Raw genomic sequence first — 25230 nt, forward strand, 5'->3', positions numbered from 1 at the left:
TTGTGATAGTTTTTTGTCTGGTAGAAACTCCACTTAATGATTACTACCATAAACGTTACCTCTGAACGTAAATTCATATTGTCTCCGAAATATTCTCCCAATAGCGGCCTTCAAATCGGCAACTAGTAACCCCCGCTTATTTCATTTTTTTCTCGAGACAATCATTAACTACAATAAGTATAACTTTTACCGACACAGAAGCTTTAGTATTTGCTGTAGTTAGTTCATTTATTTCTGTTTTTATTGACAAATCAGGGTAATTATCGTTTGATCATGTCACCCATCTTTCTTTCCCTACTCTCTTAGGTCTGTTTGACTTCAATATGGTACCAGTGGTTAGGTCAAGACCACCACTAGTCGTTCATTGTCTTCACTGCCCTTTCCATGCAACTTGTTTACAGCTACCCGCCACACATCACCCGCAGCCAATGATCATTTCATAACATTTTGTTTGGACAGCGGTTACCCTGTGGTATTGAAGCAAGGGCTGTTTGAAACACTTTTTTGTCGGCGCACAGGAACCCTGTGGTATCGAAGCAAGGGCTGTTTGAATGTTTTTTTTTTTCACAACACTTTTTTGTCGGCGCACTGAAACCCTGTGGTATTCAAACGAGGGTTGTTTATATAGTTTTTTATGTCTTGTTTCGGCGCATATCAGTCAATTTTGTTCTGAAAACTAGTTTTTCTAGCTCGCTTGGTCATTTCCTTATTAGGCATTTCATACCATATTTGGGAGTCCGCTTCAATTATTTCTTCGCTTTTTTATCACTCTAGAACTTTGTAAGTCGAGAATTTAACTTGCAGGAATTGATGTTTACTACGATTTTGCCGGCAGCCATCTTGGAGCCTAGTCCCTAACGTTTTATAATATCACAGGTCTCCCGCGCGCTCGCCCCAGTCTCTTTTAGACCATTTATAAAAACGACTTTGCTTTTTTGTTTTGGCGAACGGAAAACCTGTTGTATTTTTTGTTGTTTTTTTTTTATTGCGTTTGTTTCGGCGCAAGGGAGCCCAGTGGTTTTTCAAACGAGCGTTACAGCATAAAGATTTTTGTAAAAAAGGCTTTCATTTCGTAAACCTGTGGTATTCAAATAAGGGCGGTTTTAAGGCATCCATCATTTTCTTGCTCTTCTGAGAAAAAAAATCGAATCTTCTACGAATAATGAAGTGAGGCACATTTTGGACTGTTACGTTCGTGCGCGGTTTGAAGTGCATATCAATAAGGAAGGTCCCATAAATAGAACGATTATCTAAACTTTTTCTAAGGCCATGAACCTTAAAGTGCAAGGCTCGCTACCATGGCCACTAATACAAAATCTTAAAACCCCATCTACCTTGAGCAATTTATAATTGACAATTTTTAGTTACATAACTATAATCTGATAATTGACCTTGGAATAACCTATTATAGTATGCAGCATAGGAGCGAAAATGGCAAAGTTCAAATTGTAAGGTTGTGTTAGCTTACATTTGCTTGAGTTTTTGCCTAGATGTTTTTGCCTTGTGTAATATAAAATCCGTTCTTAAGATTTTGAAAATTGTAAGACTCATTCTTCAGACTTCATTTGTCTGAAATTACCCAATTTGGGGGAAAAAATACTAATTTTTCATGATATTTGGCAACTTTGTTCAATCATATTACAAGAACAGATCATCTATCAAAAAGTACCAAAGCTTATTTTTGTTTTATATACACAAGGAACTTTTAGGCAAAAAATCAAGCAAATGTAAGCTAACACAGCCTTACAATTTGAACTTTGCCATTTTCTGCTCCCGTCTAGCATGCAAGAATCACAGTGTTGATTCCGTCGTACTTTGGTGTGCACTCAAGCACTTGTTTGCCTCGCTGGTTGGCTAGTGAACTTCATGTCAATCAGTTCATCCTCAATGGTTTAATTGGCTTACTCCCCAAAACATGCCAAGGCTGCCTCGCTTGCACGCGTTGTAATTTAAAGATAAGCACAAACGTCACGTTACCAATCTGCATCCAATGCAAATCAATCAAATCATCAATGGCTGCCGTTTTTAAAATGATGTTAAAAGAGCCTGGGGCGAGTAACCTGTGATCAGCTCTTATAAGAAAGTGTAATGCAAGAGTTCAGCTGAGTCCCAAATATGACATGTAGTGTCCTTATAGGGTCTTTATACGGACATATAAATTAAGCTTTTTGGGAAAGCTGTCGTTTTTCTAGCTCGCTCGGTCAGTTCCTAATTTGGGCACTACATGCCATATTTGGAAGTCCGCTTCAATTTTTTTTTTTCTTTTTTTTTCTTTTCTGTGCTAGAGCTGTGTACGCCGAGAAATGCCACAAGAATTCGTGTTTTTGCTGGCAACAATGACAAAATAGAGGCTTAAAAGCTCTAACGTTTTGGTTATCACAACTTTTCCACTCTATCGCCCAGACCATTTGGACCATTTAGAAAAAAACGGCAGCCATTGATTGATGCGTGCAATTAGCCATGAAGCTAGAGCTAAAGATGCAAACTAGTTTTAAATTGTGGAAAACGGATTTGCAAGGTCGGCGGTAAAGTCATAATCACCAGCCTATAATAATGAATGCTTAAAAAAAACTTATGTGCCTTGGAAAATTAAAGAGACCTTTTTTTCATGCTGAGTCACTTTTAATTTGCAGTTTTGTAAGTGATTATCTTGACTGCCATAGGCTGGTAATGTACACTGTGGTTAGGTCTCCTAGCCCTCCCCCCTTAATTGGAATACTCGCGTCTCGCATGTTCTCGATCTTTTCTGTGCATCAACACCACTTCCATTTGAAAACCAAGAGCTCATTTCTCTGCAAGCGTCCGCTATGATGTCATGCTCCTCACTTTTGCCACCTGCAAGCGCATCAGGTGGTGGAATTATCCGGGCGCTTGACCCTGAAACCCGCCACGCGTTCACTCAATTAACCACACTTACCTCTATTCTCTGTCCTAACACCCTCCCCTCGAATAAAAACAGACAACTCAGCTACTGAAATGTTTAAGAAGGCTTTGACTGCCCCTGAAATGTTTTTCTTATCTTGAGTGAGTAACGTAACATTTTGTTGTGTTTTCTAGTGATAAATTTCTGAGCCCTACGTTAATCTATTAGCGCAAGTCGATTAATTATTGATTTATCTTTTGACTCCGTTTTGACTTCGTGTTCACAGGGCGCCATTTCGGGTGGGCGTTCAGGGTTCATTTGCTTTAGGTTTCGAACAACTTTTCCCTTGTTTATTTAGTTCAGGCGGGATTGTTGACAAAGTGACCTCCGGTCAACACATATCGAAGGTAGGTCGAAGTAAAAGTGTACCCTTTTTTCTTGTCTCGACAAGAAACGAGTGACCAGTAACATATCATAGTTTAAGACGTCTCAGTTTGATGTTATGGCTGTAGGATACCTTTGTTTACAAAATAGATTCTTAAAGTCTTGTATCCAGAAAAATCAGAACTGGATTTTAAACAATTTGATGCTTAGATGTCTTATCTGAGATGCTCCAAAATGATGTCATGTTTAGAAGCGTTTTTGGAAGAAGATCTCGAGAGACAAAATAAATGTTGTCCTTATTGTTAATATTACAATATTTATTTAGCTTTGCTTCCTTGACTGATGAGATATATACAAAAGAAAAGTGCAAAAAGCTAAAGCGTCACAAAACCCATCTTACAGAAGTCCTAGACACGAAAAATTTACGCAATAGTTATTCAGAAATTCTATTTACTCGATTATTTTCCAAATTGACCTTACATGCGCTTTTTGAAATATTTTTACATTCTCAAATCATTGATAAGAAAACTTTGATGGGAAAAAAGGACTACTTTAGAAAAGGGTTGCATAAATATATTTTTACTTTTTGGGCTGATAAATATATACATTTGGTAGCCAAGATAAAGATAGCGGAAACGACACGCGTCAGCAAATGGGTCAATGAGAACAACTTAGATATCTACATAGGTATTATATTACAGCCTGGGAACAGATGGACAAAGTCTTGATGATACGGATCATCAATTAAAGAAGACAGCCGTTCCTATAATGGATCATTAGTCCAGAGAGACGGGTCTTAATCCTAAGTCAATCTTAATCCTGGTGCGTATCACTTCGATTGTAGCCATCAGCACATCTACACCTACGAAATGGCACAATGAGTGTGGTTAAAGTAATAAGAAAACAAAACACATTTTAAGGAGATTCGATACAGTTTCCCGAATCTCCAACCATCCCGTCACAACTCGTGTCTTCTGCTACAGGGATCGGATCATCAAACTACTGTGGCAATGCCATGTAGCTAGGGATAAACTTTATAAAAATGTGAAATGTGTTTACATTGTTTCTATGGCAACGGAACGGTGTGCCCGTTAATTCACTATTCGCAAAGTGCTGTTCGCTACCAGGAAATGTTAAATAAATAAGCTATCGGATATTGTACATCAGACCTTGGTCGACACTTAGAGGAAGTTTTATTAAAATCTATAAGAGGAATTCCGAGAATTGGCGTATTTTTATTTTCAGTCACTGTTATTTACCTACTTTGAAATTCGCCCCTGAAAAAAATCCATACGCTGGCAAGGATTTTTTTTACCATTGTCATTAAGCTACCTCTTATTTCTAATAAATACCAAAAATGAAAGCAATCGCTGTTGATCGTTAGTTTTAGGGGCCATTCCGGGGACTATATGATACTTTCAAAATGAAGAAAAGGAACCTTTTTGCTTTTTTGGCCGCCCAATAAAATTTATCCAATTAATTTTTTCGTCGTTTTCGTAGAATAAAATTATTATATTGAGAAACATTCAGGTTAACTTTGATCCCGTTTGAAGGGTTGTAAGCAAGCAATTATATTTTTTTTTTCAAATGGGCAATTCAAGCGAATCTCCTTCAGTCCCGGGGTCTTATCGCCACTACCCAGCGCACCTTTTTTTACAGCTTTTGAGACAACTTACATATAGTCTATAAGTTCAGTTGTTATTAAAGCGAAAACATTTTTATGCTGAAAACAGATTTTGGACGATACGAGGAGGGTGGCACAAAGTTGCAGGGCTTGGTCTTTCAAGCACTAGCACCAGGTTTCAAACCCGAGTCAAGTCAGCTTGGAATTTTTTTTTCTGAGGTGTACTAATCGGGCTCTCTACATTGGGGATTGTGGATCCCTCGTCTTCTTGGATAACGACGTTAAGCCGATGGTCCCATGCCCACAATTAGCTATATCGAGCTTAACAGATTGGCGCATTGATAAGGTTGTTTGCATATGAACCTTACTTTGACAGTTATGAAGTTAGCAAACTAGCATGCCAGAGAAGAAAGCAGGCCTTAACTGGCATAAACTCCATCCAGCCAATAGACCATTTCGCGTTTACTTGGGAGGCCTGTGGTTTTACACCAAAAAGCCATAACAAACAACTCCTGAAGACAAAAGCATTTTGGGCAAATGTTTTGGCTGATTGTCTTTTTGTATTTTGAAACGACCCGACGCACACGCCGCTGCATTTCCGCCAAAACATGCCCGTTTGAGCCTCGCTTTGGTGTAAAACCACAGGCCTCCCCAGTAACCGCGAAAAGGTCTATTGGCGTGGCAAAGACAAGGCTTTTGTTTACTTCAGCGTATGACACATAAACAGTGATTCTCAGATTCTGATTGGCTAACTTTCTGAGAAACTTATCTTTGTGACCAATTTAGCGAGTGTAGTACTGTAAATGCGACACGAAGAAATGCATTTTTTTCCGTTAATTTATACATTGTCCATATTTGTGTTATTTCAGCGAGCATGGTTGGAGGGCGACTGTTGGTAACCCTTTCCCTTGGACTCGTGTTCATAGTGGGTGAGTAATCATGTCTTTTGTATGCATTCACTAAGTTTAATATCATACTTTTATCGTGGCTAGTTACTTTGAAGTTTTCCCGCATATGAACCGTTGTATTTTCAATTGTGAACAATAAGGAGTTGCTAATCGTCACTCAACAAATTCACCCTGATGTAGCTCTCTCTCTTTTTTTAGTTCAGTCAGTCAGTCAGTCAGTCAGTTAGTTAGTTAATTAGTTAGTTTGCTTATAGTAGAGGTAGAAGTGGCGCTATAAATATCGATTATTATATTAATTATTTAATTATATTATTATTATTATTCTGACAGTATGCCAAGGTCAGGACCCTCCTGCATTCCAAGGTAAAGACAAATAATATAAATGTATACAAAATCCATTTGACACTTGTTTGAATGCTAAGGCAGGCCTGTCTGCCATTCGCGATTTTTACACTGACAACTTTTTTTTTAAATAGAATGCTAACCTAAACACAAAAAGTTCTGACCACTATTTTATATTCAATCTACTATTAGCTATTTTTTTACTGATATTTGTATATATTTTTTTCATGTATGATTATCTTTACTTCATTCAGCAATTATAAAGACGGAATATTCTATAATTTCATCTAGTCCATTATGCCATCCTTCGTCCACAGGGAGGAAAGACTGGACTTTAAGCATCAAAACAGGTGCGAGATGGTACGCCGGTACAAATGCCAACATATTCGTGAAGCTTTTTGGAACGAAAGGCGAGACTTCGAGGAAGGCATTAAATAATGGCGATAAAGACGCATTTTCACGCGGCAAGTGAGTAAGACACTGCATTGCAGTTCATAACAGCGCAATCTTCATCATACACATCATTGTCAACACCGTCATCATCATCATAACCACTACAATCATCATTTCACCATCATCATCACCGTCATTATCATCATAACCATCACCATTTCACCATCATCATCATAATCACCACCATTTCACCATCATCATCACCGCCATGATCATCATAACCATCACCATTTGTGCATCATCATCAACGCCATCATCATCATAATCACCAACATTTCACCATCATCATCACCGCCATCATCATCATAACCACCACCATTTCACCATCATTATTATCATCATCACCGTCATCATCATCATAATCACCACCATTTCACCACCATCATCATCATCATTTTAACTTTTAACGGTTGAGGTTTCCGTCGGACCTCCAGAAGTAAACTGGTGACAATGCGGCTTTAAGGGCAAGCTCCACGAAAGTATGAATTCGATTATTTTAAAAGTATTGTCTCCTGAGAAATAGGGTCGACGTATGCCTCCACTGGAGGCTTGACTCAGACTCGCACCAGTTATTAAATTGATTCGGTTTAAAGCCGCATTGTCACCAGTTTACTTCCGGAGGTCCGACGGAAACCTCAACCGTTAAAAGACAAAAGAATCTATTAATATCCGAGATATTAAACAGGCCATCCGCTTTAAATTATCAATCAAATCCTCAAAGAAACTTTAAATAAGCACACTGCTTTCAATTTTTTTCGCGTTTTCCGTTAAAAATCATCGGAGATTGTTACGTAATCGACCGGAAGTAAACTGGTGACAATGCGGCTTTAAGTTCGGTTCGACGTATGCATTAAGTCTTAAATTCTTTAATCCATTTTACCACTGCGCAGGTTGTCGACGTTTAAGGTCAAAGCTAGGGATATTGGCGAACTTCAACGAGTTACAGTCATTAACGATAACTCGGGACCCGCGCCAGGATGGTTTCTTAAAAAGGTAGCAAAGCTAACGCTGATTCTTGTTGCACTATTTATGTCCATCACTTTTATAATCGTCATAATTGCTGGTTGTTGTCATTAATTATGTTACAGAGCCGTACGTAGCAGGCCTTGAAAAATTAGGGGGGTTACATCTTCGAATATAACAGTTCTCCTTGTTGATCGTTTGTCAGCCATCACCTTTAGCATCTTAGCTTCATAAGGGTGATGCTTTGAGCCCTATGAAAAAAAAAACACAATAGTATTATTTCCATTTTTTATCATTTCACTCTTTGTGTTTTATTCTTATATTATGTGGTTATTCAAATCAGTTCACGGTTACGGACCCGGCAGGAAACCAGTTCGACTTTAAAGCCTCGGAATGGCTGGCGAGTGACTCGAAGCTCAAGAGGGTTTTCTCCAACCCCACGAAGAAGATGGTCAGCCAACCCGCACCAGCAGGTATTGTTATGGTATTATATATATTTAGCTACTGCCTAATATCGGAGCCGTCTTAGCCATTGTCTAAACTCGGAGCCGTCGTTTTCCGAATAGCATAGGACAACGATAAGAACAGACAGCATTGATGAAAAAAGTGAGTAAGTACGCAGCTGTTTTTTCTCCTATTATCTTTGTTCTACAAAGGAGGTTTTTTGTCTCTATTCTTCTCGTTCTTTGTGTCGAGGTGCGGATATTGTTTATTTGCCCAATCAAATTGCAGCTTGTAAGAGCTGCGTACTGACCCTAAAAAGTAAATGGGCGACTTGCTCTAAGAGATCACGTGATTTTTTGGGTGGCAAACTAACTCGCTCTCAGACTTTTAGCGGCAAAATAACTACAACAAAAAGCAACTTATTTAGCCCTTACGAATAAAGGCCTAAATATATATATTTTAGAAAAGTATTAAATTTTATTTAAATATTTTACTTTTTCATCGTTCTCTGGTGTGACGGTCGCAGTCATTTCTATGTTTACATTGGCTTGAATTTGCCACCCAAACGTTCACAAGATTTCTAGGGCAAAGTCCACTATTGTGTGTATAATTTGAAGGTAGGCGACTATTGTTACGGTAACTTCTTTAGTGCGCAGTTACGATTTGTAATTCCGTACCCCTGGATGAGGTAGCGATGCGATATCCGCTCATTTGATTCTGTTGCTAATAGCTTGTCTTTTGCCGCGCTTACAAAGAGCACCAGCTCTCTGTAAAATGCTGTAGACTGCTACGTTTTGACGACCTAACCCCAGCCTATCGCGCTTGCTAAGCAGACCTTTTATCTTTTACCTGATAGCGTAAGGTGTCTAACCATATTCAATCACACCTATGTTTCACAGTCGCTGCTCCCACAACATCTTCAGCAACTGAGACAACACCAGCCCCGACAACGGCGCCACCTACCACAAACGCACCAACTGCAAACGCACCCACTACAAATGCACCCACTACAAATGCACCCGCTACAAACGCACCCGCTACAAACGCACCCGCTACAAATGCACCCACAACTAGTGCACCCTCTACTAATGCACCCGCTACGAACGCACCCTCTACTAATGCACCCGCCACAAAAGCTCCTCCCACGCCTGGCGCCACACCGGGAGCAACCAGCGCAAAGGCTCCAGCAACCACGCCTTCTGCCGCGACACAGCCACCGACAACGAACGGTAATATTTCTAGATCTAAAAGAGTCTGTACCTACCATTTTGTCAGGCTAGAAAAATACGATTCCAAAAGCTAGAAATCCCATATGACGTATTAAGAATCCATTTTCTGTAAAGAAATAGCCCCCCTTCCTTCATATTCAACTTATCGGCACACGCCCTAGCTGATCCACGAACAAGTCAACCCTTCGAAATTGTTACATTAAAACTAAATTGGTTGCACATTTGTTAGAATATTAACATATAGAAACTAAGTATAGAAACTTAGGTGAGTAGCTTTTTTCTTCATTCCTTTATTTCTAAAAGTGTTGACAAATCTCACTGATCTTCACATGGAAATGCACCTTTAGCCTCATTAATGATCCAGTCATATTAATCGTATCCCTTTCTTTAAATAGCTCAATATACTCATGGTCTTTACTTCGTTGCTTATAGCTGCTACCAAAGCTCCTCCTCTGCCACCGAAACAACCACAAACCACATTACCAAAGGCCCCTGGTAATCACCGCTTTTACGCCAATAGCTGCATTCTAATCATTATCAATATCATAATTGAAGTCACCCTCATAATCGCCATCATCATCATCACCATATTCATCATCATAATCATCATAATTATCTTCATCATCATTATTATAATCATCGCCATTATCATAATCATCACCACCACCACCACCACCATTATCATCATCATCACTACCATCATCATTTTTACCATCATCATTAAATCATCACCATCATCATCATCATCATTAAATCATCACCATCATCATCATCATCATAAGCATCATCATCATCATCATCACCATCATCATCATCATCATCATCATCATCACCACCATCATCATCATTAAATCATCACCATCAACATCACCATCATCATCATCATCACCATCATCATCATCATCATCATCATCATCACCATCATCATCATCATCATCATCATCATCATCACCATCATCATCATCATCATAAGCATCATCATCATCATTTGCATTACCATCATCATCATCATCATCATCATCACCATCATCATCATCATCATAAGCATCATCATCATCATTTGCATTACCATCATCATCATCATCATCACCATCATCATCATCATCATCATCATCATCATTACCATAAGCATCATCATCATCATCATCATCATCATCATCATCATCATCATCATCATCATCATCATAAGTATCATCATCTCTATCGGCGTTGTTGTATAATCTTCGTTGTACTTTTCTTCATTTAACAGCGCCCATGCCTCCCCCTGGAGCCAATCACGCCGTCATAGCACCTAAAAAGCCCCCAAATCCACCTGGTAATCCACCTAAAAACCCCTCAAATCCACCTGGTTATCCACCTAAAAAGCCCCCAAAAACACCTGGTGATCAGCTGTTTCATTAGTTCCATCATATAATCCTTGCTTTCCATTAAAAAGAAAATGTTTTAAAAGTTCTCATTCAGCCTGGATCTGCCCCATAAGGAAATGGCATACCATATAAAGATACGTCCGCTTCAATAATGTTCTTGTATTTTCGGCCGCTAACGTTGTCTCGGTTGGAAGATTTCAAGTAAACTTGCAGAAAATTTTGTTTTTATGTTATTGTCTTTTATGGCAGTCGTTTTGAATAGGCCCCAGGATCCCTCGTTTTCCACTGTAACAGGGTGTCCCCCGTGCTCGCCCCAGTCTCCCACACGTGTTTGATATGTCTTGAAACCTGTCTTTTTTCTATCTCGCTTGCTCAATTCCTGATTTGGACATTTTACATTTCTGAAAGTCTGCATCATTTTTTTTTTTTTTACCTTCGAACTTGCATGTGGAGAGTTTCCACTTCTACTAACCGGAATTAGTGTGTTCTATATTTTTGTTGACCGCCATCATGGAAAGAGGCCTAAACTGAATATCACAAATTTCATGCTTGCCCAGGCTCGTATAGGCTATTTAGAAAAAAACGACAGGCATTGATTGATATGGGTTTGTTTGCCATCGCATATCATCACATTTGTATCAACCCAGTGTTTTATTTTACATATTGTCCATCAACCATTGTACCATGCTATGTTGCAGCACCAGCATCTCAGCAACCAGCAGCCATTGCGTTGCCAAGTTCATCTGGTAACCACATGGGTAACACGTGTATCATAGCCGCCATGATTCAGTCTTTCTTTTCCATAAGACACTTCCATTCACGATAGTTATCGTCATTATTAATATCATGTCGACACCATCATAAAGAAAATCATCAGTATCACTACCAAACACCACAGAAGCCAAATCATAATCATGTGCTCGTCGACAGAGCAAAAAAAAAAATGGCATGAAATTTTCCAATTCTCAATATATAAGCTCAAGATTCCGCATACAAGGATTCCCTCTGACCAAAAGCTTAATTCCAAATTTTAAAGAAATTAAGGAGATATTAGCAAGCAAAGTTGTCTTAATTTCTGATCAGATCGCGACTTCTCCCTAAAAACGAGGAGAATTCATACATTAAACATTTGAAAATTGCACTTCAAGCCTCATATCTCGAAGACGAACCCATTACAAGAAAACTTTATTGTGTGTTGGTTTACATAACATAAGGAACCTCTATGCAAAAATTCAAGCTTACCGAAGTTAACCGGACCTTATTTTGGGAAAACTTGCCTTTTTTTTTTGCTCTGTCGGGCTCGTCATTAAAAGGATTGTTATGACTAGCACCATAAGAATAACACAATCACAAGCATGATTTACTATCATCATCATCATAACTAAAATAATCTTATCTTTGTCCCAAGCACCCTATTCATTAACATCGTAAATAACAATTTTGCTGTGTGCATGTATCACCTAGAACTCGGCCTCTGTGTCCTTCGGTACCTCAATAATCTCATAATATTTATTGTCTTTACTTCGTCGTCTTATAGCTGCCGCCAAAGTTCCTCCGCCGCCACCGAAACAACCACAAACAACATTACCAAAAGCTCCTGGTAATCACCACTTTCATTATCATAACCATAAAATAACACATCACATAAATGATTACTATAATCATGAGATAGCAATCTTGGTCTATGCATTTATCAATTTCTGTTCAATATCATCTCATTATATCTATTGTCGTCGTCTCATAGCTGCCGCCAAAGCTCCACCGCCGCCACCGAAACAACCACAAACAACATTACCAAAAGCTCCTGGTAATCACCACTTTCATTATCATAACCATAAAATAACACATCACGTAAATGATTACTATAATCATGATATAGCAATCTTGGTCTATGCATTTATCAATTTGTGCTCAAGATCATCTCATGATGTCTTATGTCTTCGTCGTCTCATAGCTGCCGCCAAAGCTCCACCGCCGCCACCGAAACAACCACAAACAACATTACCAAAAGCTCCCGGTAATTAACCGTGTCATCTCTTTTAACACCATCACACAATCAACACTTTTAACACCATCACAAAATCAACTCGTTTAACACCATCACAAAATCAACTCTAGTAATGCCATCACACAATCAACTCTTTTAGCACCACCACGCAGGCACCTTTAAGCTAGAGTAACCTTATCATTGACATGGTGCTTATCTGATCATCATGTTTAACACTGTCATCTTAGTATATGTTTTGATATAATTTAAAAGCTATGTAATATTACCACAAACTGTTTTGTCTTGTTTTGTAAGTATTAACTAATGTTTTTCACCAGTTAACTACACTGATAACTAAAAAAGTCACTTTCCTCTCACAACAGCAAAGCCTGCTCAGGCCCCCAAACCAGCAGCGATATCGTTACCACAGCCACCACACATCGGTAATCACACACTTCATTCCATGACACACGCATTTTTTTCATAATTAGAAAAATCATCATCATCTTCGTCAAACATCGGTACACGTTATTATAAGATCCTTTCCTGTAAGAAAGTTCGGGCTGAGATTTCAACAAATTTTAAGAACATGCTAAGAACATGCCGAGGCTCAAATATCAGCAAAATACTACTTTATTAGTCTGGTGTGTTCTAAAATGCAGTGTCAAATTATGTTCATCAATAACAACCTCAAATAGTATTGCTATTGGTCATTTGTGTAATTTTTTTTCTAATAATTCATTGGGCACTAGATTTTATAAGCACTAAAAATTAAGAACATCGTTAAGAACAATGTCAGTGTGAGAAAAATGAGAACGGCCCAGCCTCAACTGAAAATTAGACGTTCTTATAAATGTTATAAATTTCTCACCAAATTACGTGACCACACACCAATCATAATTATAATAATCATCATAATCTTCCTCGCTAGAGATCGTTAATTATTTGTGCACAGCCTACCTAACCAACAACGCTGTTATTGATCATCAATTGAATCATTGTCATCATCTTCGTGGTCTTTATGACCACAAACTTGACATAATCATTAACATTAATTCCATAATACTACAACGCGTATTTTATTAGGCTACATTGCGTCATATTCAATCTAAAATTGTTAACGCTAAGTATCTTTTTCCTTTTCAACTATTTTATTATTATTCTTTTATTATTTAATTTAGTTTGGCGACAAGGGAAATTTGAAATAGTATAAAGATGTCAGTGTTTGATACGTTGTAGTTAAGAGCATTACTTTTATTTTATTTTTTTGTAATAGGAGCTACACCCAAGGCTGCCCCATCTACGGGTAAGTGAAAATTCTCATAAGTAAAGATTGCGAAAGTAACCATGCTAAAAACTTGTGTTTGTTTGGGTGCTTAGTAATGCATGCAAGTAAATTATTATGGACCCAAGCGATTGCCCTGATCGGCTCTTTCTATATTATTTTTTTTATGAGTATCCAGGCGTAAATATAAATGTTTCGAGCTTTTTATTTGATGTAAAGTCTTTAACGACAGTGTGAATAAATAATGATTGCGGCGATTAAAGTAAGGAGAAAAATGAGGAGGACGATAGTGATAGAATGATGATGATGACGATGACGATGATGATGATGATAATTATGAAGGATTATCCTGTTTTATTTTCTAGCTGCACCCACCTCGGCTGCCCCCGGCTCCACTGCTGCTCCAGGTACGTCACAGGTGTCATTTCTTCCCTCATTCCCTCATCCCTTATTTTCTTGTCTTTTGTGGTTTTGCTGTTTTTGTTGTTGTTGTTGTCATAACATCGCAGATCCGTAGCAGGCCATGTAAAATTAAGGGGCACAATACAGAAACATTAAGAGAACATTTTTTTTTTTGGGGGGGGGGGCACAGCCACGCCCCTACTGGGTATCCCCTTATCATTTTTCGCTACTTATATTTTTTCTCGTCTTTGCTTATTGGTGTAGTCATCATCATTTTGATTACTATTTTATCTTGACGATGGTTTTGTTTCCATTATTTCCACACTTTTATTTCAACATCATCGTCATACGCCATGCATCCCTCACTCGCCTTTCCCGCACTTTCATCTCTCAGATTGCGTCAAGGTCTGCCTTCTCTTTGATCCAGGTATACGCATGCACGATCTATCCAGCATGCCTTGCTTGAATTTTGCTTTACATTATTATTATTTTTCCATTCCGGGCAGGCTCTTTATTTAATTTTATTAATTTTATCAACGTATCATCTTCAATGCGAGTTCTGATTTTGCGACATGACCCTTTAGCTTATGATATGCAATTCTTTATTCCCATTTCGAGACAAAATGTAGGCCTTTAAAAACTTGAAGAATGAATAATATAGCGCTATGTGCTTATCAGCGACCCTGGCAATGACAACGCGTATAAGAATATAAGTATAGATCAGTCAAATGCTATTATTCTATTCGTATCACTTATTTTCAATAATATGAAATCCAATTCTAATTTTGCACAGACTGCATCCCGTGTCCTCCAACAACAGGTAAAATCAGTCTTTGCATGCTCTGCATGAGTGAACGGCTTGTCCATAAATTTCCGATTTTGTAATAGAAAATGTGTCAAAGCTTCATTTCAAGGCTCATTACTGACGTTTTTGTCAATGTTGGCTCTCTATTTTGATTGGATTACTTTCAAACATTACATATGTGATTTCCGCTAATACCGATATACATTCTCGCGTTTCCATGTTTGTACTGAGTGTAGAGCAGCCATCGACTGCGGCACCTCCATCTCCTGCAACCCCATCAACTGCCGCAACTACAGCTATTCCACCAAAACCTACCACACAGTCTACCACAGGTATACCACCATCACCCTTACACCATACCACAGCTATACCACCATCACCCACCACAACATCTACCACAGGTATACCACCAAAACCTACCACACAGTCTACCACAGGTATACCACCATTACCCTTACACCATACCACAGCTATACCACCATCACCCACCACAACATCTACCACAGGTATACCACCATTACCCTTACACCATACCACAGCTATACCACCATCACCCACTACAACATCTACCACAGGTATACCACCATCACCCACCACAACATCTACCACAGGTATACCACCATCACCCACCACAACATCTACCACAGGTATAGCACCATCACCCACTACACCATACCACAGGCATACCACCATTACCCACCACAACATCTACCACAGGCAAACCACCATTACCCACCACAACATCTACCACAGGCATACCACCATTACCCACTACAACATCTACCACAGGTATACCACCATTACCCACCACAACATCTACCACAGGCATACCACCATTACCCACCACAACATCTACCACAGGTATACCACCTTTCCACTATACAATCTACCACAGGTATACCACCATTACCCACCACACAGTCTAACACAGGTATACCACCATCACCCACCACAACATCTACCACAGGTATACCACCATCACCCACCACAACATCTACCACAGGTATACCACCATCACCCACTATACAATCTACCACAGGCATACCACCATTATCCACCACACAGTCTAACACAGGTATACCACCATCACCCACCAAAACATCTACCACAGGTATACCACCATTACCCACCACAACATCTACCACAGGTATACCACGATTACCCACCACAACATCTACCACAGGTATACCACCATTACCCACCACACAGTCTAACACAGGTATACCACCATCACCCACTACACCATACCACAGGCATACCACCATTACCCACCACGCCATCTACCACAGGTATACCACCATCACCCACTACACACAGGCATATCACCATCACCCACCACATATCAAACATATTCCCCACGGATAGTGTCCTTCGTATGCATTGCCTTATATGGGCATTGATGCCCATATTTAGAAGAGCTAAAGTTTTCCCGCTCCGTGATCTCAAGAAAACATGGTGAAAAATACTGATTCCTTTCAATTTGAGACTCGAGGCAAAAATGTGTCAAAAAAACTTTATCGCTTGGTCAAATCTTTATCACACAAGTCTTGAAAAGCCCTTAGACCCAGGCCTCCAAGAGATTGGCCGAGCGAGATTTAAGGTCACCCAAATATTAATATGGCCATCTACCACAGGTATACCACCATTACCCACCACACAGTCTAACACAGGTATACCACCATCACCCACTTCACCATCTACCACAGGTATACCACCATTTTCCACCAAAACATCTACGACAGGTATACCACCATTACCCACCACAACATCTACCACAGGTATTCCACCATTACCCACCACAACATCTACCACAGGTATACCACCATTACCCACCACAACATCTACCACCGGCATACCACCATCACCTACCACACAATCTAACAGAGGAATTTGACGCGACTCTGCCGTTACACAGTCATGTCACATTAACACGTAATCTATTTGTGCCGTAATCAACTCACATGTCTCATTTGTTACTGTCAATCATTCGTAGCACCACCGTCACCGACAACCCAGCCCATTGCATCGAGTACTGGGCCAACAGGTATCCCCACCCACCTCGTCCTTCGTAATCATGCATCCACTCGTACATCTTCTTGTCCTTGATAGCATGATTAGAAAGATAGAAAAAGTCTTAGAAATAGTCTTGAATGCAACCGTTGTAGACCCTCGTTAACTCGAGCTTTGAGAACCTCTTAAACTCGAACTTTGAGAACATCAATTTGAGAGCCAAGTTGAACTTTAAGAACCTTGTTTACTCGAACTTTAAAGGCAGACGAAAATCGGCGATTGAAGTCATAAATACGATTTTTTTTATTAGATGATTCAACGTAACGCTTGCGTTAGATCTTTTGAAAGTACGACATGCGTCATTTGCTTTTCCTCAAAGACACTTCCTCATCATCTCTCGAAGAGTTTCTCTCTCGCTTTATGAATTAATTCATCGAATACTCTCATTTTCAATCCATACCCTCTATCAATGCACATTTAATGATCTCATGGCAAATTTCTGTCTTGTAATATTGTTTTATGTGATGTTTGTACGCTGTTCTTTAATAAAATGTTACGTTGGTACATAATTTCAGGCCAAATTCTATTGTTCTCAAAGCACTTCCTTTTTAAATTTTGTAAGAGATTTTTTTAAGAAGAGTGTGAGAGAGAGAGGGGGGGGATAGATAGGGAAGAGGGTGAGGCAAGAAGGCAGATATAATCCCTGTCATGGGATTCACGTGTAATCCAACCTTTTTCTCGATGTTTCTAGCTTCAAGTGGTACAACTCAAGGAGTCGCGACAAACGGACCAACGGTGGCGACCACGCCCAAGCCCAACGGCGGAACAGGTATGTTAGTGGTAACTATTAAGGCTATAAATATCATCATAATCATAATAGTTATCATTCTCGTCATCACCTACAACACTACTACAATGGCGGATTTCAGGGTTTCACGAAGGTGGGTAGGGGCTACCAAATAGAGGAGGGAAGCCTAAAACATATGGCGGGTGTCAAATCTGAGGAATATAGCTCCTATACATTTCTTTAATACTTCCTTGCGAATTTGGCGATTGGAGGAGGATGGGGGGGGGGGGGGGTGTGGTGGTCATCATCATCATCATCCATACCTTCATTACCATCATCATCGCAATCGTTACAAAACATCAGCGAGAAGTTACACCCGTCTATCGTCGCTTTTCTCCAGGAATGTCCCAGTTACCCTCTGTTAACACATCCATGGTGTCGTCCCTTGTGTCCTAATGTTAACCTATATTCGAATGCTGTCCATTGTTCTCAGGAATGTTCCAGTACCCTCTGTTAACACATCCATGGTGTCGTCCCTTGTGTCCTAATATTCACCTATAATCGAATGCTCTCCATTGTTCTCAGGAATGATCCAGTACCCTCTCTTAACATCGATGAACTCTGTCCGCCTCATTCACGGCGCCGGCCCACTTGTCACGGATGAGACTATCACAAAGAAAGCGCAAGAATGGGCCAATAAGATTGCCGCGTCTGACAAGGAAGGCATCGATACCGACTCGCCTTATGGTGCGCTAATCTGCAGCCGAGTGGACCCCATTCAGGATCTGGACCTAGCAAAGCAATGTGTCGGGCAGTGGTACAAGACAGCGAAGGTATCTGATCGGTTATTTATTGTCTATTCGATACCACGTCGGTACAAAATCGCCTCTGGCCGCCATTCAGGACCTTTGCCTAGCCATGCCATGTGTCTTCGAGTTCAAATCGAATATAAGAGTAAAGTTGTATAAACATGCGTTTTTTTATACTTCTTGACGTAAAGGCAAGCAAATCGGGCTGCCCAACTGGCTACGATAAAGATGTTACTTTCTCCCAATAAGATATGAAATGTTCAGCGCCTTATCGCCATTCGTCAGATACATAATGCATGTTGTTGTTCGACTTCTGGAAGAAAGCCGTTGTGAATAGCGTTAATATATAGGGATTAAGGCAACCCTAAATATATTTTTTGTTTCGCGATTTATAGGACTACGACTGGGCCGAGCCCGTCGTACCTGGGAAGGCCGGTAGCTTCGTCCAACTCATATGGAAGTCGGGTCGTCGTGTTGGTATCGCAAAGGCGCGAAGCCCGTCCGGAAAATTCTACGTCGTGGCTTATATCGATCCTCCAAGCAGCGAACAGAACATGAAAGACAATGTGGGGTCTGTCAAAGGTACATAACTTGCGGATCTTTAAGTAAAGTAATTCATTATACCAAAAAAGCATGCTATCGCTTCTAGTTAACTTTCTTGTTTTCGAATATTATTAGTGAGATAATTCTTGCTTCACTCTCACTAGCAATATTTAAATTACTAGCAGTGAAACTACGCGCATCTACTGGACTTGTGTCTAAGAAATCCAAGAATTTGTTATCTAAGAGAACACCAATCAAGATGCCATTTTTAGATGTGACTGTTTAATTGAAACTATGAGTAATTAATTCCTGGGCCTCAAACCCTTTACAACTTTTTTCTGGCTTTAATATTTCAAACTTTTATAAAAGGTTGTGAATTGATGGCAAAAAAAAAAATAATAATAAATCCGGGTATGAAGAAGCAGATGATAAAAAAGCAAACAAAGGTTTTATGCTCCTGATCAATGCTAAATGACTCAAAAAATCCATTTCCATCGGCTAATTTAAACGATTTGATTTTTAATCAAATACCGTCAATAACGTATCAGACTTCATCAGTAGATTGTTATTTTTCTATTTTTGTGAAAAAAGCGATGTATCTACAATTATAATCATTCTTTAATAACATCTGTTTTTTTGTATTGTTGCAGATCTTGTCGAGCCAAGCGAAAACGGTGAGAACGAAAGCTTCACTACCTTGATTAACGTAGATGGACCTAAATAACTGATAAAACCTTTTTTCCTCCCATAGGTGAATGCCCGGCTGACTTCGTCCGCAACGAACGTTCTTGCTTCTTCCATCAACAAACACCACTGACCTGGGAAAATGCCATCGCCCAATGTGCACAAAAGGGCGCATCCCTTGCATCCGTTCAGACAAAGGAGCAAAACACTTTCGTCAGCGGCCTTATTGGTGAGTTACTTAAAGGTGCGGTGCCATCAGATGTAAGCATGGGTTTTGAGTTTCGCGTAGGCCACTCTAGTTGGTTAAAGGGTCTGTGTCATTAGTTGCGCGTCTACAGTAGTTTGCGTTAAAGAATCATCTAACCCATGGAAAGGTTTAATGTTTGTGGTTAACCATGAACAGGATAAAGCAACAGCTGCTTGAAGCGGCATAGTCAGCAGTTTACTTCCGGTCAATTACGTAACAATATCCGATTTTAAACGGTAAACTCCAAAAATATATTTGAAAATTGTACAGGCAGGAGGATGTGGCTGATAACTTAAAGCGGATTCTAATAGATTTGTTTGTCTTTTGTCGGTTGAGTTTTACGTCGGCCCGACGGAAGTAGACTGGAGTTGCCGCATGGAAGTGCAAAAGGCAGCCACCTATCTAGTTTATCCTCCCTAGTCTGCTATCTCTATATCTTTTCTATTACTTTCCATTACTTTGTTAATGTTCCTACAGGCGGTAAGGAGGCCTGGATCGGTTTCCATGACCACCAAACAGAGAGTAGATACACGTGGGTGAACGGCGCGCCCGTCAACTTCCACGAGTTCCTTCCTTCTGAGCCAACCGGTGTTGGCGAGGACTGTGTCGCCATGGAAACCAGAGCAGAGGGAACGGGATGGGCGGATCGCAAATGCACGGACAAGATACCATCTGTGTGCATGATGCCTGTCAGAGGTAATAGGAGGGGAGGGGGGGTAATTATGCCTGTCAGAGGTTAAGAGAAGGGAGGATGAGGGGGAATGATGCCTGTCAGAGGTAAAGAAGAGCGAGGGGAGGGGGAATGATGCCTGTCAGAGGTAAAAAAGAGGGAGGGGAGGGGGGATGATGCCTGTCAGAGGTAAAAAACAAGGAGGGGAGGGGGAATGAAGCCTGTCAGAGGTAAAGAGGAGGGAGGGGAGGGGGAATTATGCCTGTCAGAGGTAGGAGAGAGGGGAGGGGAATGATGCCTGTCAGAGGTAAAGAACAGGGAGGGGAGGGGGAATGATGCCTGTCAGAGGTAAAGAGGAGGGAGGGGAGGGGGAATGATGCTTGTCAGAGGTAGGGGGAGGGGAGGGGGAATGATGCCTGTCAGAGGTAAAGAAGAGGGAGGGGAGAGGATTGCATGATGGCAATACAATGCATTTGCTGTTACTTTAGGCAACCTGACATACAAGATCACAGTCCACGTGCAGAAAGATAACATTACCCAAGGCCAAGGTCAGGGTCAAGCCCAAGGCCAAGGTCAGGGTCAAGCGCAGGCGGTAGCCCGAGACGGAACACCTCAGAACCTAGCCGAACTCGTCAAGAAAGTGGTCAGTACTAAATCGATTGAACGAAAACAAATGAATATGCACAGATCTGTAGAATTAAAGATATTCGCTTTTTATGGAACCCATACCTGCGAAGAAAAAAAAAACACCTCGAAAATTCTGTAATGTAGAATCACACGACACCTATATCGCCAAATAAAAGGCCCCCAAAGCCGCCGTCTTGGCCATATAACTAAGCGTTGTTAACGATTTTATAACTTTCACATCAAGGGTTCTCTTCTCATTAAGGCAATCAGTCGAGGCCCACAATCAATCAATCTTACCGCTTATTTGATGCCTTACGCTCAAGCAATCAGTCGAACCTCATAACCACTCAATCTTACCGCATATTTGATGCCTTACGCTGAAGCAATCAGTGAAGGGCCACAACCACTCAATCTTACCGCTTATTTGATGCCTTACACTCAAGCATTCAGTGAAGGGCCACAACCACTCAATCGTACCGCTTATTAGATGCCTTCCGCTCAAGCAATCAGTTGAGACCCACAATCACTCAATCTTACCGCTAATTTTTCGCATTATCTCAGATCAAGATGCCTTACACTCAAGCATTCAGTGAAGGGCCAGGTGGAGGACCTGAGTTTGTTGGTGAATCCGTCAAGTGAGTAGTAAAGGGCGGTTGACACTTGCAATATTAGATGCAATTTCTGTCGCAACTGTCGCGGCGATTTTTCTCGCGCGCGCTAATCAAACTTTTTTACATGTTTGAAACCTTTGCAAAAGCGCTGCGACAAAAAAAGGGGTTGCTTTTCGTTTGCATTAGCGATTTGGCGTTACAACGCGCTAAAGAGAGAAAAAGGCCGCGACAGATGCGACAAATTTTGCATCAAATTTTGCAAGTGTCTTCCACGGCCTGCCACTCCGCAAACTACCGAAATATTCGTTAATCATTCATAATCGTTCATAGTCATCATTACGAGTCTCTAAAATTATTTTTGGACCTTTTTTTCTATGTATTTTTTTCTAATGTATTCGAAATAAAATATTAAAAATACATCGCAAAGTTAGAAAACATCCAAATGAACCGTAAACCCCCCCCCCCCCCCCCCCTCGTGTTGGTATGATTCATTTACAGAGCTCCAATCGAACTTTAGAAGTGGGTTCCCTAAGGTTGTATGATCGATCTTCAAAGCTCTTATCGAACCTTAGAAGTGGGTTTCCTGTGCTTATATGACCTATTTACAGAGTTCTCATCCAACCTTAGAATGGGTTCCCTGTGTTTGTATGATCCATCTACAGAGTTCTAATCCAACCTTAGAAGCGGGTTCCCTGTGGTTGTATGATCCATTTACAGAGTTATCATCCAACCTTAGAAGCGGGTTTCCTGTGGTTGTATGATCCATCTTCAGAGCTCTAATCAAACCTTAAAAGCTCTATCCTAATAGTAGGGTAGTGGTTCTATATGTAACACGCGAATGATTTCTCTTTTCAGTACAAACCCCGATGGGTCTTCAGATGTAGCAGTCTTTCAAAAGCATAACCCCAAAGATGACCCGAATGTCGGGCTTGTTCTCGCGGGATACCTCGAGAATAACCAGCATCGCCTGAGCCCGAAGAGCAAACACAATGCCACTCTATCTTCCGTCGAGCTGGTCAATGGAGGTGTGTGTCACTGCTGGGTCAGCCCTTCTTTTGAACGAGACCGACCACACTTCGCCCCATTTCAAACTCCTGCTCACTACCGAGTCATACAAAACATCAGTTATCATCAGTCATATCATCGCTCGTCATCTGTCATCATCAGTCATCATCAGTCAACATCAGTCAACATCAGTCAACATCATTCAACATCAGTCAACATCAGTCATCATCGTTTATCATCAGTCATCATCGCTTATTATCAGTCATCATCAGTCAACATCAGTCAACATCAGTCATCATCGCTTATCATCAGTCATCATCGCACATCATCAGTCATCATCAGTCAACATCAGTCATCATCGCTTATCATCAGTCATCATCGCACATCATCAGTCATCATCAGTCAACATCTGGGCCAGTCTGAATTATTTTTTGTTTTTGAATATTTGGAATCCTCTTGGGCAAGGGTAAAACAAAGCATTTCCTACTCCGAATGCGAGCCGGCGGCTAGCAGGCAGCGGCAGGTTTGATTGGGAGTTGACCCTTTGCGCATGCTCTGTTTCTCAGGTGATGGTCTGTGTGTGTCCCAGTGCTTCACGGCCTGCTCCAGTCAGTGTAACCCTGTATGTTGTACTGGTACCACCACATTTGGCGCGGCTGCATTCCCCGCACCTATGATACCAGCCACACCCATGATGATGCCTCAGGCGCCTATGACGCAACAGATGGCGGGAAACCAGATCCCGTACCATGCTGGGTATCCGGCCCCGTATGTGAGCTCGTATAGGTAGGTAAAACATTACCCGGATCCCGTACGGGTATCTGGTCCTATATGTTGGCTTGTATAGTTAGCTAGAACATGACCCAAATCGTGTATTTTTACTTGTTATCCGGTACCGTATGCGTACCCGGATCTCGTATCTTAAAAGATACCCGGCCCCATATGCATTTCTGTATAGGTAGTTTAACATAACCCGGATCCCGTACTTTACCGGGTATCCGGTCCCGTATGTTGACTTGTATAGGTAGCAAAAACACGACCCGAATCCAGTACCTCCACCCAGTCTACGTTAAATGTACACATACGTCTTTTTGTTAAAGTCGGCAGAATATTATCATACAAGATCACATATATACCCTATATATCTTTTTTATTTGTAAGATTACATGCTACTTTTTTCGAGTCCTGTATACGGAATATCTTAAGACACAAACATTTGAAAAGCTTCTTATGAATTTGTTCTGAATTTTCCACCCCTCAATTGTGTAGATTTAGCGTAGAATGGGTGACGTATTTCGGGCTCGTTAAGCTAGCTGAAACGTGACCCAAATCTCGTAACTTAACCGTATTGTACACGTATGTAGAACCCTACTAATTATTTATCGTATCCCGCACTCTGCCTAATCCGTCTTCTGTCTTAAAAGAGCGCCTCAAGCCTTCCCACAAGCCTTTGCGCGCCCGATGGGGGCATACCCTCAACAGCCTCAGCAGCAACTACCTCTGTACCAGGCTCCCGCGCGACCCGTCGCTAATTTTGCAGCATACTCTATCTCGAACCAGGCCCCTGTCATGGCTCCACCTCCTTACCAGGCTCCCGAGACGGTCGGTTGCGTACGTGGTTGCCGACAGGCCCACCACTGTCCGAGTTACTGTCCGAAAAAATGCTGCCATCATTAGCGAAGAACCAAAAGTAAAAAAAAAACTACCTTAAAAAGGGGAATAAGCTTCCTTGAAAATATGTAACAAAACCCGTAAATATGTTCAATGCAAAGGAAACTCTTAGGTTACTTTGGATTTGATTTTATTTTTTCCATGAAAAAGTAACGGCTCAGGATATTAGCAATGTGTACTCGCATCTGAGGGTGCAACGATGCTTTCCCCGGAGTGTGTAGCTTCTTGTTGTTAGTCTTAAGATACGCCATTTAGTTGTGAAAAGAAAAAAGTTTTTTTTGGGCGTAGTGTTGAAAGGAGCTGCGTGTCAATTAAAAATCGCTACTATTTTATTTTATTTTATTCTATTTTGAATCACTATAAATGACAAGGCTTTATAAGCCAGCTGGCTGCATTTGGTATGAAATGCTATTATGTCTTGATAATTATCTGTGTATTAACTGTGTAGCATGAACTAATGCGAAAATACAGAAAAATACAAATAAACCTAACACAAGTTTAACTATAATC

General features: G+C 40.6%; 2 protein-coding genes across 20 annotated transcripts; both read left to right on the forward strand.

The window, feature by feature from the left end:
- The first annotated feature begins 2921 nt into the window (after positions 1-2921).
- On the forward strand, positions 2922-25228 carry LOC116609466. 19 transcript variants are annotated; one of them, XM_048722358.1, is made up of 28 exons: positions 2922-3024; positions 3222-3270; positions 5741-5800; positions 6110-6142; positions 6439-6589; positions 7465-7567; positions 7881-8010; positions 8881-9210; positions 9643-9705; positions 10460-10525; positions 11276-11335; positions 12115-12177; positions 12322-12384; positions 12532-12594; positions 12948-13007; positions 13841-13870; positions 14215-14256; positions 17818-17895; positions 18439-18686; positions 19058-19244; positions 19856-19879; positions 19957-20118; positions 20614-20832; positions 21295-21449; positions 21995-22068; positions 22900-23069; positions 23616-23835; positions 24474-25228. In XM_048722358.1, exons 3-28 carry the CDS (start codon positions 5746-5748, stop codon positions 24724-24726), a joined length of 3102 nt encoding a protein of 1033 aa, XP_048578315.1. In that variant the 5' UTR covers positions 2922-3024; positions 3222-3270; positions 5741-5745; the 3' UTR covers positions 24727-25228. The 19 variants fall into 19 exon arrangements, with proteins under 19 accessions (XP_048578315.1, XP_048578314.1, XP_048578313.1 ...); XM_048722357.1 differs by having other exon boundaries at positions 3006-3024; positions 3150-3270; XM_048722356.1 differs by lacking the exon at positions 2922-3024 and having other exon boundaries at positions 3117-3270.
- LOC125560599 lies at positions 14269-17714 on the forward strand. Its single transcript, XM_048722375.1, has 4 exons — positions 14269-14678; positions 15045-15071; positions 15293-15388; positions 17050-17714. Exons 1-4 carry the CDS (start codon positions 14550-14552, stop codon positions 17230-17232), a joined length of 435 nt encoding a protein of 144 aa, XP_048578332.1. The 5' UTR covers positions 14269-14549; the 3' UTR covers positions 17233-17714.
- Positions 25229-25230: the final 2 nt, after the last annotated feature.

This window comes from Nematostella vectensis, chromosome 15 (assembly GCF_932526225.1).
Source record: "Nematostella vectensis chromosome 15, jaNemVect1.1, whole genome shotgun sequence".
In the NCBI taxonomy this organism is placed as follows: domain Eukaryota; kingdom Metazoa; phylum Cnidaria; class Anthozoa; order Actiniaria; family Edwardsiidae; genus Nematostella; species Nematostella vectensis.